Source organism: Capsicum annuum, chromosome 1 (assembly GCF_002878395.1).
Source record: "Capsicum annuum cultivar UCD-10X-F1 chromosome 1, UCD10Xv1.1, whole genome shotgun sequence".
Lineage (NCBI taxonomy): Eukaryota > Viridiplantae > Streptophyta > Magnoliopsida > Solanales > Solanaceae > Capsicum > Capsicum annuum.
The window spans coordinates 1,864,036-1,881,469 of record NC_061111.1 but is presented as its reverse complement, the minus strand read 5'-3'; the positions used below and the strand labels follow the sequence as shown (position 1 = coordinate 1,881,469).

At 34.3% G+C, this 17,434-nt stretch overlaps 2 protein-coding genes across 3 annotated transcripts; one reads left to right on the top strand and one right to left on the bottom strand.

Moving 5' to 3' along the window:
- Nucleotides 1-767: 767 nt before the first annotated feature.
- On the top strand, nt 768-6,801 carry LOC107855292 (mitochondrial adenine nucleotide transporter ADNT1). The gene is made up of 8 exons (XM_016700283.2): nt 768-1,130; nt 3,288-3,336; nt 3,877-4,040; nt 4,258-4,295; nt 4,569-4,681; nt 4,786-4,899; nt 5,862-6,206; nt 6,435-6,801. The coding sequence occupies exons 1-8, from the start codon at nt 958-960 to the stop codon at nt 6,516-6,518; spliced, it is 1,080 nt and encodes a 359-aa protein (XP_016555769.1). The 5' UTR covers nt 768-957; the 3' UTR covers nt 6,519-6,801.
- Nucleotides 6,802-7,379: 578 nt separating this feature from the next.
- On the bottom strand, nt 7,380-16,271 carry LOC107855291 (COP1-interactive protein 1). Of its 2 annotated transcripts, none has more exons than XM_016700279.2 (3): nt 16,075-16,271; nt 11,582-11,777; nt 7,380-11,279 (listed from the first exon to the last, which is right to left on the bottom strand). In XM_016700279.2, the coding sequence occupies exons 2-3, from the start codon at nt 11,673-11,675 to the stop codon at nt 7,660-7,662; spliced, it is 3,714 nt and encodes a 1,237-aa protein (XP_016555765.2). In that variant the 5' UTR covers nt 11,676-11,777; nt 16,075-16,271; the 3' UTR covers nt 7,380-7,659. The 2 variants fall into 2 exon arrangements, with proteins under 2 accessions (XP_016555765.2, XP_016555766.2); XM_016700280.2 differs by having other exon boundaries at nt 11,582-11,763; nt 16,075-16,231.
- Nucleotides 16,272-17,434: the final 1,163 nt, after the last annotated feature.

Genomic DNA, 17,434 nt, shown 5'->3' with positions numbered 1-17,434 from the left:
CCCTCCCAGACCTCACTTGATGGGAATATATTAGGTACGTTATTATTGTTGTTGTTCTTAAATTAAGGTTATGCTTAATATACCAATATGTTCTTTTATTTTATGATCTAAAATCTATCACGTGAAAAATTGAAATTAAAATATATATTTTTTAAAAAGGACCATTACTTTTGAAACAAAGGAATGGAGTACTACTTAATAATTTATTTGAGATATAGTTCATAAATACTTGTCCATTTTTAGTTTGGCAAATACCTTAAAAAAATAAAAAAATATAAGAGATTTTACTATATCATTCTTTGAATATATTTTCTCCGTTTGATTTTATTTATCACGTTTTAACTGCACGCATTTATTAAGAAAAATAAGTAATAACATGACTATTTTACTATAATACTCTTATTAAATGATGTTTGCATTATATTTTGAAATTAATTTGAAAAAAAAATAATTAATGCCAGGGATAAAATAGAAAAAAAAATTATCTTCTCTTGGTATGTCAACAATGACAAGTAAAATAAAAATTAAATTAAAAAATTAAAGACAACTAAAAGTAAATATAAATGAAGGAAGTAATAACTTTTTTACTTCAAAAAATATAATATACAATGTATTGTATTTGATATCAAAAATAAAATTAATAAAAATAAATAAATTACTTATTAAATTTATAAATTAAATAGAAAAATATAGGATCAACGAAGGGAGTAATAAAAACAAAAAAAATACAAGATATAAAATGTAGCGAAGAGGAATACTATTATATAATAACTGAATCTTTATCCAATCATACAACTCCACCATATAATAGTACAAATTCCATATTGGTCTTTGCCCATTTCTCAAGGAAGCACCAAAATAAAATCCCAGTACTTCCCTTTCCTTCCTTCGATCGCCGGCGAAACTCTGACGAACACTGTAACTAATTTTCCTCTAGGGTTCCGGCGAGATTATTAAATGGCGTCGTCGGAAGATGTTGTTGTAGGGAAGAGAAGTGAAAGTGCAGTAAATAGAATAGTTGATTTGGCTGAAGAAGCTAAAATGGCGAGTGAAGGTGTTGAAGCTCCAAGTCATGCTGCTATTTTTAGTATTTGCAAGTCTCTTGCTGCTGGTGGAATTGCTGGTGGAGTGTTAGTACTTTATTCTTCGTCTTTTTTTTGGCTTATAGTAGTACTATTTTCTACTGCATATTGCTTTATTATTTGTCATTTTTTTGTGTGTGTTTTTTTGGATGTTAGGGTATGAATTTGATAAACTGAAATAAAGTTGAATTTATGCTTGATTTTGAATGTTACGAATAGTTTATACTGTTGGGATAATCGCTGAAATTTTTATCACTGTTATAAACTGAGTATAAATTTCATTGCTGTTTATACTCGTTTATTAGCAGTTTTTGGCTCCGAAGCTGATAAACAGCAATGAAATTTTCATCGTTTTCTTACTACACTTTTTTCTACTGCATATTCCTTTATTATCAGTCCTTTTAAAAAAAAAAAAAAGTTTTTTTGGATGTTAAGGTATGAATTGGATAAACAGAAATGAAATATCATTTGAATTTATGCTTAAATTTGAATGTTAAAAAAGAAATTCAATTCGCTGCTTTAGTTTATGCTCGTTAATTAACAGTTTTTTTTTTTTTTAATTATACTTTTTTCTACTGCATATTGCTTTATTATTAGGCCTGATTTTTTTATTTTTTTTTTTTAATGTTAAGGTATGAATTTCGATAAGCAGAAACGAAAATTTTAATTGAATCTACGCTTGATTTTGAATGCTATGAATAGTTTATGCTGTAAGGATAAACGATGAAAATTTTATTTCTACTATTTATCAGCTTCGGAACCAAAAACTGTTGATAAAAGAGTATAAACTGGAGGCAGTAATAAAATTTTCATTGCTGTTTCTAGTTGATATTCGTTTATTAACAGTTTTTGGTTCCGGAGCTGATAAACAGTAATGAAATTTTGATCAGTTTTTCCTTGTACACTTTTCTACAGCATAAATTAGTGAAAATTTCATTTTGATGTTACGTAGATTGATCTTAATTGTTACAAACAATTCCAAAAGAAAAAGTAATCTCTGTTTGCGATTTCTAGTTTTTTTTTTTTTTTTGACAAAGAGTGCGATTTATAGTTTATACTCGTTGATTATTAGTTTCCCTAGACTGTTTTTGTTGTGAGCAAGGGTTTTCAGGAAACAAAGGTAAGGTTTGCATACACTCTACCCTCCTTAGACACCACTTTGTGGGAATACATTGGGCATGTTGTTGTTGTTGTTGTTGTTTTATAGCTCAACTAAGATGCAACACATCTTTGCTAAAAGGAAAAGCCTCGTTTTTCTTTAACTTTTTTTTAATTGTTAGATAATGCTTTTGATATTTCATAAACTAATTATACATCACATCATTTAGTTGAGTTTTTTGAAGCAAATAAATGCTAATTATGCAAAGGGTAACTGGAGGTTACTGCACATCCATAGTACATAGCAGAGGCTTCCTCTAGCAACACTTAGTAGGAGACGTGTTTATTTGGTATCTAAAATTGTGTTTTTCAAATACATAGCATGCCTAGAGGGCATTAGTGATCATTAGATAGAGTGCCTGTCCGATGCTAGTATTGCATGTTATCACCATGAAAGTTAAGAAGCAGGCATGCAGTAATAGTTAGGACCACATGTTTACCTACATAGATAACCATTATCGACTGGCTGGTACGTTACAAAAGAATCAACTAAAGAGATGCCCTTTATTCCATTATCTAGTAGATTCTATTGAAGGAACCTCCCACGTAGATGGAGGAAAGGGGACAGGAGAAAAAGGAAAGAGAAGAAACTTTCATCTCGGGAAACAGGGAGAACTGCATTAAGCAGACCGAACTAGAGCTTCGTTTAGACATTGGATTCTGGGAAGAAAATGAAATGAATTGAGGGCTGTGTGATATGTGGTTTTGCATGTCTTCATATGCTTTCACGCTTTCATGGACAGTGATGTGATAAGTTTCTGTTTTTTAATATATCTTCTCCTCCTTTTGTTGCCTGAAAGGAGAGTGGGATCTCTCAGTTGTTGCATTTCTTACTGCCTCATTAACATCCCAAAATCTACTTAAAAGTAATCCCCGGAGGTGTTTCATTTTTTTAAAGGCTCTGTTGCATGGGGTAGTTTCACTGCTTATGTAATTATTTCTTGATTTTGAGGATAATGACATACTTATCACAAAGGTTAAATGCATTTCTTGTCCTTTTCCCTATTTTCAGGATTTTACAAGTTAAATTGCATTCTTGTATTACAGGTCACGCACTGCAGTTGCTCCATTGGAAAGGCTTAAAATTCTGCTCCAGGTAAATATTTCAAATGATTCTTTTAAGCTTTATTATGTGAGATGTTTCTTCTGTATATCCTTGCAGATTTTCTCATAATGAAGTGAGTGGAGATCTACATGAAATGTTGTGCCTGCAGTATATGAGTGGTCTATATTGAGATGGATACCCAAAAATATGCATCTTTTAGCATCTTAAGACAGTGATTGAGAAACCAATTGAGTATTTAGAGCTAACTGTACCAATTAGAGTTTAGTTGCATCTGAAAGTGGTGGATATCAATTCAGTTATTATATATGTGTTTGACAAGTGATGCCATTAGATATCAAATATGAGTTTTCAGTTAACTATAATTTCGTGTTAGGGAGTCAGAACATTAAACATAGTTGTGTACTTATTAGAAAAAGTATTTACTTTTATTGTGATGATATTAGTATTTCCATGAGCGAGTGTGATTGTATAAAGTAGAGCTTATGTAGATGCATCAACCTGTAAATAGTTCTAAACACCCCAACATATGTTACAAGGATGTTACATTGACCTTTGTTCGCTGAAGTGCAGGTTCAGAATTCTCAGAGTATAAAATACAGCGGTACAGTTCAGGGGTTGAAATATATATGGAGAACTGAGGGTCTCCGGGGAATGTTCAAAGGAAATGGTACTAATTGTGCCCGCATTGTTCCAAACTCTGCCGTCAAGTTCTTCAGCTATGAAGAGGCATCCAGGTAAGCCATGCCACTTCTTTCTGTCAGAATGTTAAATGCCACTCCTTATACATCACATTCGAAGAAAAATCTCTTTCAAACTGCCACTGTACTTCTCAGACTACTGATAAACAAAAATTAACATATGAATTCTCTTATATCCCCTTATATCTGATTTACCTTTTTATGGCTTATGAACTCTAATGTCTTCTCTGTTTATTATTTTAAAATGTTGCAGGGGAATCTTATGGTTTTACCGGAAGCAAACTGGAAATGGTACAATTAACTGACTACCCAGTTTTTTCTTCATTCTCTCTTTCTCTGCCACCATCTACTATTTTATCGTTTTTAGATTTTACGCTGCCAAAACTTTGTTAAGCAATATACTTGTTCCATGTCGGCCAAGATAGTTGTTTCATCCATCTTCTCCATTGAAAAAGTACAAAATTTGCAATATTTTATGTTATGGCTCTTTAGCGATTTATGAGTCTAAGCTTGTTCATAGACTTATTTTGCGATATTAACTGTATTTTCTCTTACCTGCTGCAGAGGATGCTGAACTTACTCCTCTTCTACGCCTTGGTGCTGGAGCATGTGCAGGCATCATCGCCATGTCAGCAACTTACCCAATGGACTTGGTACGAGGTCGAATTACTGTGCAGGTACTTGTGGAATTTGCAGTTTTACCCCCATAGATCGTGTATGGAAATGGGCTTACTTTTCCCAGGTTTTTGTTAATTTGTAATGCTTCTGCTTCTCTTTGCAGACAGATCAATCTCCTACCCAGTACAGAGGGATATTTCATGCTCTTAGAACAGTTTTTGTTGAAGAAGGCCCGCGTGCCCTGTATAAAGGATGGCTCCCTTCTGTGATAGGTGTGGTAAGTGATGGCTTTGATTCAACTTGCTATAATTTCAAATTCAGAAGCACATGGCTTCTGTTTCGACCTAAAATTAAACTTCTTTGATCATTTTGTTGCTCGTGTGACCATCTCACTTTGACTGCTTCATGTTATCCTGTTAGTCATGGATTATTTCCTTTGAAATTTAGTTCATGAAAATAGTCCTTCCTCGTCATTCACTAAACTAAATAACATACCCCCTTTCTATGGATAGGGTACACTACAGTTCTTTCAGTGATTTTGGGTATATAAGACCATTGCAATTTCATCATAGCTCAGTAATAATAAAATATTGATTGTATAATCAGTCATTGACTAGTTGCATTTCAACAAAAAAAAATTGCTGTAAGTGATGAGGATAATCCAGCTTATCCAAAACCAGGACTAATATTGAATATTCTTAGCAATAGTAGAGATTGTTTGTATGCTAAGCTACATAATGCTGGAGATATTAAGTTAAATTGGAGAACACTTTTTCGGTTGCAGTTTTTACTGCAGAAGTCTTTGTATGAACTGAAAGACAGCTGCTCTTTAGCTCCTCAATAAGAGATTGTGTTTTAGATGAATGCTAGCTTGAAAGTCTAGGGTTGAGACATCTTGTCGAATAGTGCTAAAAATATGATTTCCTGTTGTTTTCAAACTCTCATCAAGTTTCTTATTTAATGAACTGTCACTCGATGCATATTCCACCTTTTCCCCTCTTGCTTAACTGTCAACACGGTTTACTTGATCTTCATATCCAAACATCAAGCATCTTAAGTTTCTGCATTAGTTGCTTCCTATTGTTATTATTCTCCAACTAATTAAGCATTGTTGTTCTGAAATAAAGTTGATATGGCCCTCTCATCTACTTATCTAAAGGAATATGATATGGCCAATTTATTATGTCGGATGTAGGTTTAACAAAATGACACCATTACTGATGCAAGTTCAAAATGCAGATTCCTTATGTAGGTTTAAACTTTGCTGTGTATGAATCTTTAAAAGATTATTTGGTCAAAAACCGACCATTAGGACTAGCTCAAGATCATGAATTGAGTGTTGTAACAAAGCTTGGTTGCGGTGCTGTTGCTGGAACCATTGGGCAAACGGTTGCTTACCCTCTTGATGTCATCCGTAGAAGAATGCAGATGGGCGGATGGAAAAATGCTGCTTCAGTTGTTATTGGTGATGGGACGAAGAAGGCACCTGTAGAGTATAGTGGTATGATAGATGCATTCAGGAAAACAGTTCGGCATGAGGGGGTTGGAGCTTTATATAAGGGTTTGGTCCCAAATTCAGTCAAGGTTAGTGTAACGCATCACGTCATCTCTAGAAAATATTCTCTTCCCCTACTCCCCATGTCCAGGTATAAACAAAGCAGTTCACTTCAATTGATATCAAGATGTTGTCTTGGTTTTCCGATAAAGCTAAGTAGTGCCTAGCATTGGGAAATATTGTTTTCTAATTTCAATCACATTTATTAAGAGAGTGATTTGGTTCGAGTTAATATGACACTGTTCTTCGATTTTCAGGTGGTCCCGTCTATAGCAATTGCATTCGTGACATATGAAGTGGTAAAAGACATTCTTGGTGTGGAAATGAGGATATCTGATTGAATTGTTTGAGTAAGCTTAGGTTATTTTCTCTACCTAGATGTTAATTTGCTCGGAGAAGCGAGGAAGGTGTCTATGGGTTAGTGTAATCTGTCGACTTGGAAAGGGAGAGATCTCGAGCATCCTTATATATTTTAGGCTTACATTATATTGGAGATATATTAACAATAAAGAGTGGTTCAGAAGTAGCAGTAGGTGCACTTTCACATTATAGGATCAAAATACTGATTTGTTCAGTATTTTTACACAAACGCTTATTTAATAGAAATCTGGGTCGTTGATTTCATGATTTGCTCCGGTGATGTTCCCTTTTTTTGTTTTGGTTACGCATGATCAATGTTTATTTCTGTAGTCTTTTGTGGCATATTGGCACGGGCGTGAGTGCTAGTTGCATGTTGAACTAAATATTTTGTGCCTGCAAATAATGCATTAGGATTATTACATTTTACAGTTTTCTACGCGATGTGAAAATTCATCTTGATTTGCTTGGTTTGTGAGAGAACTTCCACGCAAGTCACAGGGTTCAGCTATGACCTGTTGTATTACTCTTTTGTAGTAGCGGTCCTTATATGCTACAAGATCTTGTGCATTGGAACTCATGGTTATGGACCTGAATGGCTGAATCCGTTAGTATTAAACTCTTGGTCCCAAGTGAAATCCCCTACTAGTATACTTACTATCTAATTATATGAAACCTATGGCAGATCAAATACACCTGTAATTTTGTCTTAAAACATTCAACTATATGTAATAACCAAACAACAACAACAAACCCAGTATATTCCCACAAAGAGAGAAAATGAAAAACTCTGTAAAATACATGTATAGAGCGAGAGCAGCATCCCCGAAAGGAAAAACTATATATCCAATGAATGAAGTCTAGAAATAATTTCTATATCCCAAAAACAATCTTACAAATGTGCATGTAATACTCACAATATTACGGTTCCACTAATCGATATATCCAATGAATGAAGTTCCAGTACTGAAAAAATGGTAGCATTACCTGCCTATACAGCCTAAATAAGGGTATTCCAAAGAAACTATGATCGAAGAAGATAAATCACTCCAAAAACAAAATGACCAAAACTGAGGTAACCAGGAAAACCATAACCAAAATAATGTACCATATTGTAAAGGAATTTCAAGCAGCTACTTGTCTTCTTCCTCTAGCCTTTGAGATCATCTCTATAAGATCATCATAGCGACTCTGGTGGTAATCGATCCAAATACATAACTGCCTTATTGCCTCCCGTTTTTCCTCACTCAAATCTAACATTCCTTTATCTTTGTCATTCATCTTCCTTTCATACTCTCCCATCTTTTCGTCCTTCTCTGCAATGATTTTATGCAATGTAGCTATCTTCTCTTCAAGTTGGTGAACAGTTTCCGTCAAACTACCCCTCTGAGTCACCTCGTTTTTCTCTGCGTTTTCCAATTGTTCAACCTTCTCTTTTAGCACCGATGCACATTCTTTCTCATCTTTCAGTTGTTGCAGTAGAATGTCGATTTCCTTCTTCAGCTGCTTCTTTTCTTCACCTGCTACTTTGATCAAGTTCAAAGCAACCTTAAGCTCATTCAATATTTCGTAAATGCGGGACTCCAGGTGACCGGTGTCTTCCTCAAACTTCATATTGAACGTATCTATTTGAGTCAAAGTGTCACTTACTTTATCTGAAAGGTCTGCTATTATTTTGGCTTGAGTTTCCTTGTATACAGCAATAACCCCTGATAATGTTGCAATCCTCTCTTCCAGGAACCTTTGATGTTGCAGTAACTTCTCTTCTTTCTTCAGGTGGTCCTCTTCTTTCTCGGTCAGCAACTGTTCGGTCACCCGAAGCTTCTGGTTGGTTAATCGTAGCTTAACCTCAGTGTTCCGGACATTGTCCACCAGTGTGCTGATTTCATCTCCTTTCATTTCTAGATCCCTCTTCAGATCTTCAATCTTGTCATCCAGTTCGTCTATTTTCCGATCTTTACTTTCAAGATTCTTCTGGTATTCTTCTGTTATCTCTTCAATCTTCATTTCTGCAAGTTTGAGACTTTCTTTGTACTCCTGCAGCACACCATCGAGCTTTTTGTGCTCTTCATCCAACTTTCCAAATGCTTCCTCATGCTCTTTCAGCTTCATTTCCCGATCCACAATCTTTTGTGATAATTCCGTGTGCTGATTCTTCGCTTGTGCCAAAGTCTCAGTGGACTCTTGTTTACCATTTTCAATTAGCAATTCCAGCTGGCTTTTCTCAGTCTGCAGTGCTTCTATCTTCTGCCTTAACTCATTAACTTCTTCCGTCAAGGCAGCAATCTGAGTAGAAGCTTCATTTTGCACATCCTCAAGCTTCTTTTGCAAAGTTTCATGCACTTCCAATTTCTCCGCTAATGTGAATTCCAGTTCAGATAGCTTGCTTAGGAGACTTCCCTTTTCCTCCTTCAGTAGATTGTTCTCATTGTCTGCACTGCTTATGTCTTCTTCCAATGTACTCTTCTGTTCACAAAGAGACTTCACTTCGGCCTGGAGATCATTGACCTGTACCACTAGACTGTCCCTCTCTTCCACCAACTTCGAGAGTGCTTCCTCCTGCTCTTTCAGCTTTATTTCCTGATCCAAAATCTTTTGTGATAATTCAGTGATCTGATTCTCTGCTTCTGCCAAACTTTCAGCAGATTCTTGTTTACCACTCTCAATTACCAACTCCAGCTGGCCTTTCTCGGTCTGCAGCAATTCTATCTGCAGCTTTAACTTATTAACTTCTTCAGTCAAGGCAACAATCTGAGTAGAAGCTTCGTTTTGCATTTCCTTTAGCTTCTGTCGCAAGGTTCCATGCTCTTCCACTTTCTCCGCTAATGCAAATTCTAGTTCAGATATTTTGCTTAGGAGATTTCCCTTTTCCTCCCTGATCTGTACCGCTAGGCCCTCCATCTCTTCCAGCGATCTCTGGCCATGTGATATTTTCGTTGCTAATTCCTCCTTCAAATTTTCCAACTGAGTGAGGTATTCTGATGCTTCTCCAGCTTTTGCCTCGAGTTGAGACTCTACTTGAGACTTCTGAACTTGCAAATTCTCCAAATGCTCTTGCAGATTGCTCACCTGTAAAGTTAAGGCCGCAATCTGAGTAGATGATTCAGTTTCTCCTTCTTCAGATTTCTTCCTTAAAATAGCTAGTTCACTTTCTCTCTCAGTTAATGCCCTCTCAATTTCAGAAATTTTATCTTGCATCATCTCCTTGTCGTTTTTCATCTGAGCAATCGTCTCATCTTTGCTTGTCAACTGCTCTTCGAACTCAAGTTTCAGATTCTGAAGTGATTTTAGCTCCACTTCTAGGTCCTTCACTTGTGAAAGAGAACTTTCTTTCTCTTCCAGAATTTTCAGTGACTCTGCAGATTTGTTTGCTATATCCTGCTTGAAACTCTCTCTCTCACTTGAGAATCCCGCAATTTCTTGTGCTTTCTTCTCCAGTTCTGCTTCCAATTCAAGTTTCTGGCTGCAAAGAGACTCTAATTCTTGGTCCTTCTTATTCACCTCGTTTGTTAAGTTTTCAACTTCAGCTGACATCTTGCTTCTTTCTTGCTCCATTTGCTCCTCCAACTTGCCTTTCAGTTCATTCAAGGAGTCGATTTCAAGTTGCATATTGTTCATCTTTGATGTCAAAGCTTCCGTCTGCAATGAGAATTCTTCCTCCTTTTCCTCAAGTTTCTTCAGCAACGCAGAGAGCTCATCTTCCTTTTGTTTCTCTATTTCTGATTTCTGAGACTGCAGTGAATCAATCTCCAGTTCCATACCTCTTAAACGGGTCGATGATTCATTTTTGTGAGCATCATGTACCTCCTTGTGAGAAGAGAACTCCTTTTCTTTCTCATCTAACATCCCCTTTAGCTGGTCAGCTTCAGTCACAAGGTCTTGGATCTTCTGTTGAGCTTGCCCTATCTCCTCCGAGAGCTGTAAAACTTTCGATGATAGTGAAGAATTGTCTTCCTCTGTGGCCTTTTGCGTTTGACTTAGCTGAGCTATTTCCTTTTCAGCAGAATCGAGTTGTTCCTTCACCGAGGGAAGTTCGCTTTTGAGGGCTTCCAAATCTACCTGTAGGGTTTCTTTCTCTTCCTTCAACTGCCCCATAGTGGTTCTTAATTCTTCAATAGTACTATTGCTTTCTAAAACGCTGTTTCCCATGGATTGTTTCTCCAAGAGTAAGCTTTCTCTTTCTCTAGTTATCTCGTCGAGCTTCTGCATTAATTCAGCTTCTGATTTTGCAGATCTCTCCAAATTCTCTTTGAGGACCACTGTCTCACCTAGAAGCTTTGAATTTTCTTCCTTCAACCTTTCTGCTTCGCTAGTCAAACTACTGATTGTTGTTTCTGCTTCTTGCAATTTGCTCGAAGCGCTCTGATGCTCGGATTGCAAAGCCTCCTTTTCTTCTTTCGCAGCTGTCAACTGAGCCTTCAATTCAACTATTTCCAGATTTGCGCTTGCCAATTCTTCCTTGATGCCATCTGTTACTTCTGTGAATTCCAGTTTACCATTTTTCTTGCCCTTATTTTTCGTACTGAAGTCTGAATCTGAATCTGAGCCTGAGCTGGAGGAAGAAGTATCTTTCTCGTGTTTTCCATGTACATTTTCCCTCAGTTTTCCAGTGAGATGGTCATAACGATCATACAGTGATTGGTAATGATTGTGAAAATCTTGAACTATCTCCACCAGTGGTTCTTTTTCATCTCTGCCATCTCCTTTAAGATAGGCTAAGATCTTCTGAATTTTGCCTTCAATTTCTGCAATACATAAAGACCGAGTATCAACTTTGCCTGGACATTGCACTAGGGCCAAATAATTTTCTAGACGATTTTTTGCTATGGAAGAAAAAGTACAACAACAACAATATACCCAATGTAATTCCACAAGTGGGTCTGGGGAGGACAGTGTACATGCAGCCTCATCCCTACCTTGTGAAAGGTAGAAAGACTGTTTCTGATAGACTCTCGGCTCAAGGAAAGCATATCGAAATCACTTAAAGTTGCACTCCACATTTATCTATATCCTGACTAAAAGAATGGAAGTTGGATTCAGAATATACCAGCTTTGGTTCCTTTCAGCTCCTTATCTTTCTCAGGATCAACATGACTTCCAAAAAAGGACTTGACTTTTTCCCTGAACCGATGCTTTGTCATCTCTTCAGGTGTTTATTTACTAGTCAATTATTTTTCTCTCTTCAACAATAGAGGGTTGTGTCCATCTCGAATAGAGTCAGTTCCAGCACTGGAAAAGAAAATCTGCATGTCAGAATTTGACATTAATTTTACGTCAACCAAACAAGTTAATGACACAATTTTAGATAGAAATGGGAGTAAGTTCATCAGGATGGTATTTACTGTGTAACTCTATCCATCAAGACAATAAAAAATGAATAGCAAAATTATTTTCGAATACGAAATGAAGAGAGAAGACGAAAGAGAACTTTGTTCCAAAGATGAGAAATAAAACAAGATAGTGATGCCAATTGGAAAAAAGAAAGGCAAATAAGATGGTAAGGATGGCAAGTGCTCTATGATACCAATTTTTAGTCTATTTGGATTTCTCTTTACAGAAAGTTGTTGAGAAAAGAATGTTCAATATCAACTACCCAGTCACGTTAAACCACATACCGAAAAGAGAAATTAAAAAAAAAGCAAATCAAAAACAAAAGAGATGAAGGGAAATCAATCAATTTGCCTCTCTTGCTGGATTTCCAAAGTTTTGAAGATATTAAGTCCTATAATCTTGAAGTTGAACGAATAAAACACAAGAACATTGTTCATATGTTCTTCTCATTCTTTGAGCAATGTCAAGCATGGCCACGTGTCCAAATTCTGGACACAATATCTTTTCCATCATGTCCAATTTTTGTTCTTCTACCTAATTCTTAATAGCTTTTTTCTAATGTATTAAATGCCTAGAGCATTAATTTGATGATCTAGAATCCACACAATTCCACTTCTAAGCTATGTTGCTAAAACTATTCGAAAATGTAGACGGGTGCATGTTGGATCCTCCAAAGCTAGTCATCCTTTGGAGTATCGGACACGGATGCAACATTATTTTTTGAGCAACATAGCTTCTGATCAATCTCTCCACAAATCAAGAGCAACAATAACTAGGAATGATATCTCAACAAATATTAAGCATTTCATAATATATGGATGAGAATTGTGATGATCAGCTCAATATCCTTGTGTTGGGCATTAACCAAAAGGCCTTTTTCGTTATCATAAATGCAATGTTGAAGGTCAAAAGAAAAATGTATTGACAGGGACAGACTGAGCTGTATGAATTTTTAAGATACTATTTCCAACAGCTAGACATAATATACTGTAACATTCCCTGGAAAGTGGGGGACACACTCATTCAAGTCTTCAACTACATTCTCATCTGGAAAAGAAATCAACTGCACACTAATCTTTTTCTCTGATTGCATTCTTTTTAAAAATCTGTAACATTTTGCTATAAATTTTATGATTTATAGTATTTTTTTTTATATTAATTTGAAGTGTGATAAGTTTTGTTTCAAAAGATAAAGACATATGGGCATCAATTCACACTGAAAATTGAATGTGTTGGTCAATGTAAACCCAATTTGATTTTTTGAAATGGACGGATAACTCTAAGGGGTCATTTGGTTGTTGGATAAGGTGATCATAATTTCTGGATAAATTATGAGTTATTTTATGTTATGTTTGGTAAAAAATTTCATTTTGGGGTTGGTTATGCCACAATTGTGGGTTTTTTTTTTTTTTTTTGGACATTGCGGTATTATTTTTATACAACACTTTATGTCAGATAAATAATTTCAAAATTACTTATTCAAGGATAAAAGAAAAGGACACATTTGCCCTTCATCAAAGCTTTTCATCCAAATTTTATTTAAAAAAACAAGGATAAAATTGAAATAAATATATATCCCAATTTATCCTTTTAAATCAAGCACATATTTCATTTCGTGACACATATATCTCATTTAGTCTAATTAACCAAACATTTTCCAATCAAAGTATATATATTAGTCAAATCTAGAATAACTTATTCCTCAATCAAATGAACCTTAATTGGACTAAAGAGTAATCTGGACTAAAACAAAATGTGGGAAATTATGCAATTTTCACAACATCCTTTACAACAACAACAACAATTCCCACACAATGGGGTCTGGACACAACATCCTTTACCAAAAAAAAAAAAAAAAAAGATATGCAATTATCCAATATCTATTTTCAGATTCTGTCCAAAGAAAGAAATTGAAATGCCTAAGGCTAAAAAGGGAAAAACAATTAAGTCCAGCTGCCAAACATGTGTTTTCTGGAGATAGGCCATATGTAAATTGGCCCACATAAAGGAAATAGCCTATAATCAACTAACCAAAACTTTTTGCCAATCATTTTAGGTAAAAATGGAGGGAAACAGCATATTCTCCTTCCTTCAAAACAAAAATATTTGAAAATGAGGCTAAAGCATTTACTCTTTTTGAATACTTTATTTTTTAAAGTAAATTTTACATAAAAAGCTGAAAATATACTCTAAGTCGTTATATTTTTAATAATTAACATAGTTCAAATATTTTAGTGCAAAATTATTTTATGCTTCATATAATACTATGATCATAGGATGCAGTAACTAAAAAGGCAGCTCAATGAATTAATGCTCCTACTAAGTGTGAAGTTAAAAAAGAGCTGAATGATAAGGATTTATTAGTCCAGCCTCAACTTGTATTTCTAAGATGAATAAAGTAATGTTTAAAAATTTTGGGAGATAGAACAGAAAGTTAATCTTTTTATATATTTTTTTTTAATCTTCCACTTAATATCTACCTGAATTTGAGTTCGATTAATCTAGATTCCCATACGCCAGATCCAAATTTTTGTTTGGGCAATCACAGATTTATTTTGTCTGTTTATAACCGGCGCCCAGGTAAAACAAAGGTCAGCCAACTTTGAAAAATAAAAATGACAGCTGCTAGATAATAACAGACGTGACATGTTCTTCTTTACGTACCAATTATATTTTTCTTTTCTCTTTCCATTTTTCTATTACCAAAAAATAGTCGGATTAATGTCACTATAAACTATAACAACATTCCAAATACAAAAAAAAAAAAAAGAGTAAAGCCAAGTGTAGTGGATTCCAAAAAGTTCAGAACCTTATTGGATTCCAAAAGCCAAAATTGAACAATTGCCTTTTCAAAATTCTGAATGAAATTGATCAGAATTACTTGATATTTATTGCAGGTTAAAGGTTCAAGGTGTACGAAAGCAAGTCCGGATAGAACTGTCATTAGAAAAAAAAAAACGTATCTACATCTAATTAATCTGAATTAAGTTCATATGAAGGAAGAAACAAATCATACTGAAGAATTTGTGATCTACAGATTCAAAATCCTCAGATAAATCAACAGAACACAGAAAAATTTCAGCACAAAAGTTAACAGAAAACAGAGGAGAAAGCTCATCAAAGGTATTTAGCAGCTAAAAGTGAGAGGATTCATCACAGAGCAGAAAAAGACTGTTGAAATTCAATCGCAAATTAGAGCAAAAATTCGAAAAAAAACTCAGTAAAACTCATTGGATTCGAGCAAAATCATCGAAACAACATGCAGAAAACTCATCGATTCCAGCAAAATCATCAAAAACAGAGCTCAGAAAACTCATAGATTCTAGCAAAATCATCGAGACAAAACTCAGAAAAACTCATCGATTCTAGCAAAATCATCGAAAATAGAGCTCAGAAAACTCATCATTCTAGCAAAATCATCGAAACAAAACTCAGAAAACTCATCAATTCTAGCAAAATCATCTAAACAAAAATCAGAAAACTCATCGATTCCAGCAAAAGCAAACTCAGAAGCTCATCGATTCTAGCAAGATCATCGGAACAAAACTCAGAAAACTCATTAATCCTAGCAAAATCATCAAAAGTGAAGCTTCGAGAAGCTTTAGATCAACAACCTCATCGAGTCAAAGATTGATCAACTATTAACTCTCAAACTCTCAATCATGATAGAGAGAAATGAACAGGTATCAGACAACAGCACTTCATAATAGCATCAAATTAATCTGAAGAAGATTAACTACAATCAAAATTCAGCAGATTTAACAATCGAGATGCTAAAATATCAAAAAAGAATTCCAACAATGAATAACTGAATATCAACACCAAAATTTGAAGCTCTCGCAATCTCCACAACGAAGAACAATCAAAATTAAGTAGATTAACGATCAAAACACTAGAAAAAATCACAAATATATGTAGATTAACAATCAAAACACTAGCAAAAAACACAAAAAGGAGTAGATTAGTGATCAAAACACTAACAAAGATCACAAAAGTAAGCAGATTAACAATTAAAACACTAACAAAAATCACAAAATCAACTAAGATTAATAATCAAAAAACTAGCATAAATCACAAAATTAAGCAGATTGACAATCAAAACACTAGCAAAAATCACAAAATTAAGTAGATTAACGATCAAAACACTAGCAAAAATCACAACAACTAACACTAATCTCAAAAGTACAAGTGGAAAAATCGAAAAGTTACCTGAAAATTATAGCTATGAGCAAAAACAAAGCCGCTTGATGTACTAAAGCTTTCCGCAAAACTGAAAGGAGAAAAAAATGTAGAGAGAGAATGATGAAATGGAAAAAGCAATTTTTTCAAATTTGAGTAATGAAAGAGGGGAAAAAAAAGGAGAGGAGGGGCTTTATAGTACAGACTGTATGTAATCATAAAAATGACATACGGAAAATGATATTCTCTCAATCCCATATTTGTTGTCCACTCTCATTTTTACACGTTTCTTCACACGCTTCTTAAGAAATCATAAATGAAACTTACGATTTCACGAATTTAATCCATAAGAATCTATAAATAAGATTGATGAATTTGTTAATTTATTCATTAAGAAACTATTACACGCATCTTCACGCGCTACTTAAGAACTCAATAAAACCAATAATTTCACTAATTTATGTTTTAAGAAATTACCACATGCGTCTTTATACGCTTCTTAAGAAATCATAAATGAGATTGATGGTTTCACTCTCTTTCGCATACTCCATAAGAAATTATAAATAAGACTGATGGAATCACTAATTTATTCCTTAAGAAACTATTATACGCATATTTACGCACTCCTTAGAAACTCATAAATAACATTGATAAATTTCACTAATTTATTCCTTAATCCTTAAGAAACTACTTTGAAATTTTATAATTTGTATACACTTCAAAAGTAAAATTAATTATAAAGATAAAATAAAAAATAATAATTAGTTTTCTTTCAGTTTTGTAAGTTGACAGATGATTTGCGACAATTAATTTTAATAATTATGTGAACAAGTAATATAGAACGAAGGGGCTACGAGAAAGTAGGTCACTTTTGAAATAGAAAAAAGTTGAGGAGGGAAAGTAAATTTGTTTGTTATATGGAGCCCTTATAAGGCTAAAAGGGACTGGTAAAGCATTTCTAACTTCAAATTTTTTTTTTGGAAGGAAAGGAAGATGGAATCTTTGGAGTTTTATTGAATTTAAATTGCCTTTTGATTTTTGTTATATTACAAAAACACCATTGTTTTTGTTTTTTTATAGTACTATTCATGATTTTATAATATTTAAATTATTTTTAGTGGTAGCCTTTTGGTTTGGCTTGAAAACAGGTCATTGTTAGTGGAATTATTCCGCAACCATATTCTGATACTGTGTGTCACACTGTCTAATGACCGTGTTTTCTTATGTACTTTCTGTATTTGCCTTGATTTTTTATTTTTTTGATTTCCCAAGTATCCTTACAATCGGGATTCTTCGTTCCACTATCAGCGCATTAAACGGTAGAAAACTAATCATAGAATTTTTTTCATTTATCAGAGGTGGGGATCAAACCCCCAACTTCTTGTTTAAG

Coding starts and splice junctions, on each gene's coding strand:
- LOC107855292 (XM_016700283.2), top strand. CDS start 958: ATGGCGTCGTCGGAAGATGTTGTTGTAGGGAAGAGAAGTGAAAGTGCA. Junction 4,041..4,257: donor AGCTATGAAGAGGCATCCAG/GTAAGCCATGCC, acceptor AAAATGTTGCAG/GGGAATCTTATGGTTTTACC. Junction 6,207..6,434: donor TGGTCCCAAATTCAGTCAAG/GTTAGTGTAACG, acceptor TTCGATTTTCAG/GTGGTCCCGTCTATAGCAAT.
- LOC107855291 (XM_016700279.2), bottom strand. CDS start 11,675: ATGACAAAGCATCGGTTCAGGGAAAAAGTCAAGTCCTTTTTTGGAAGT. Junction 11,280..11,581: donor GCTGAAAGGAACCAAAGCTG/GTATATTCTGAA, acceptor TATGTATTGCAG/AAATTGAAGGCAAAATTCAG.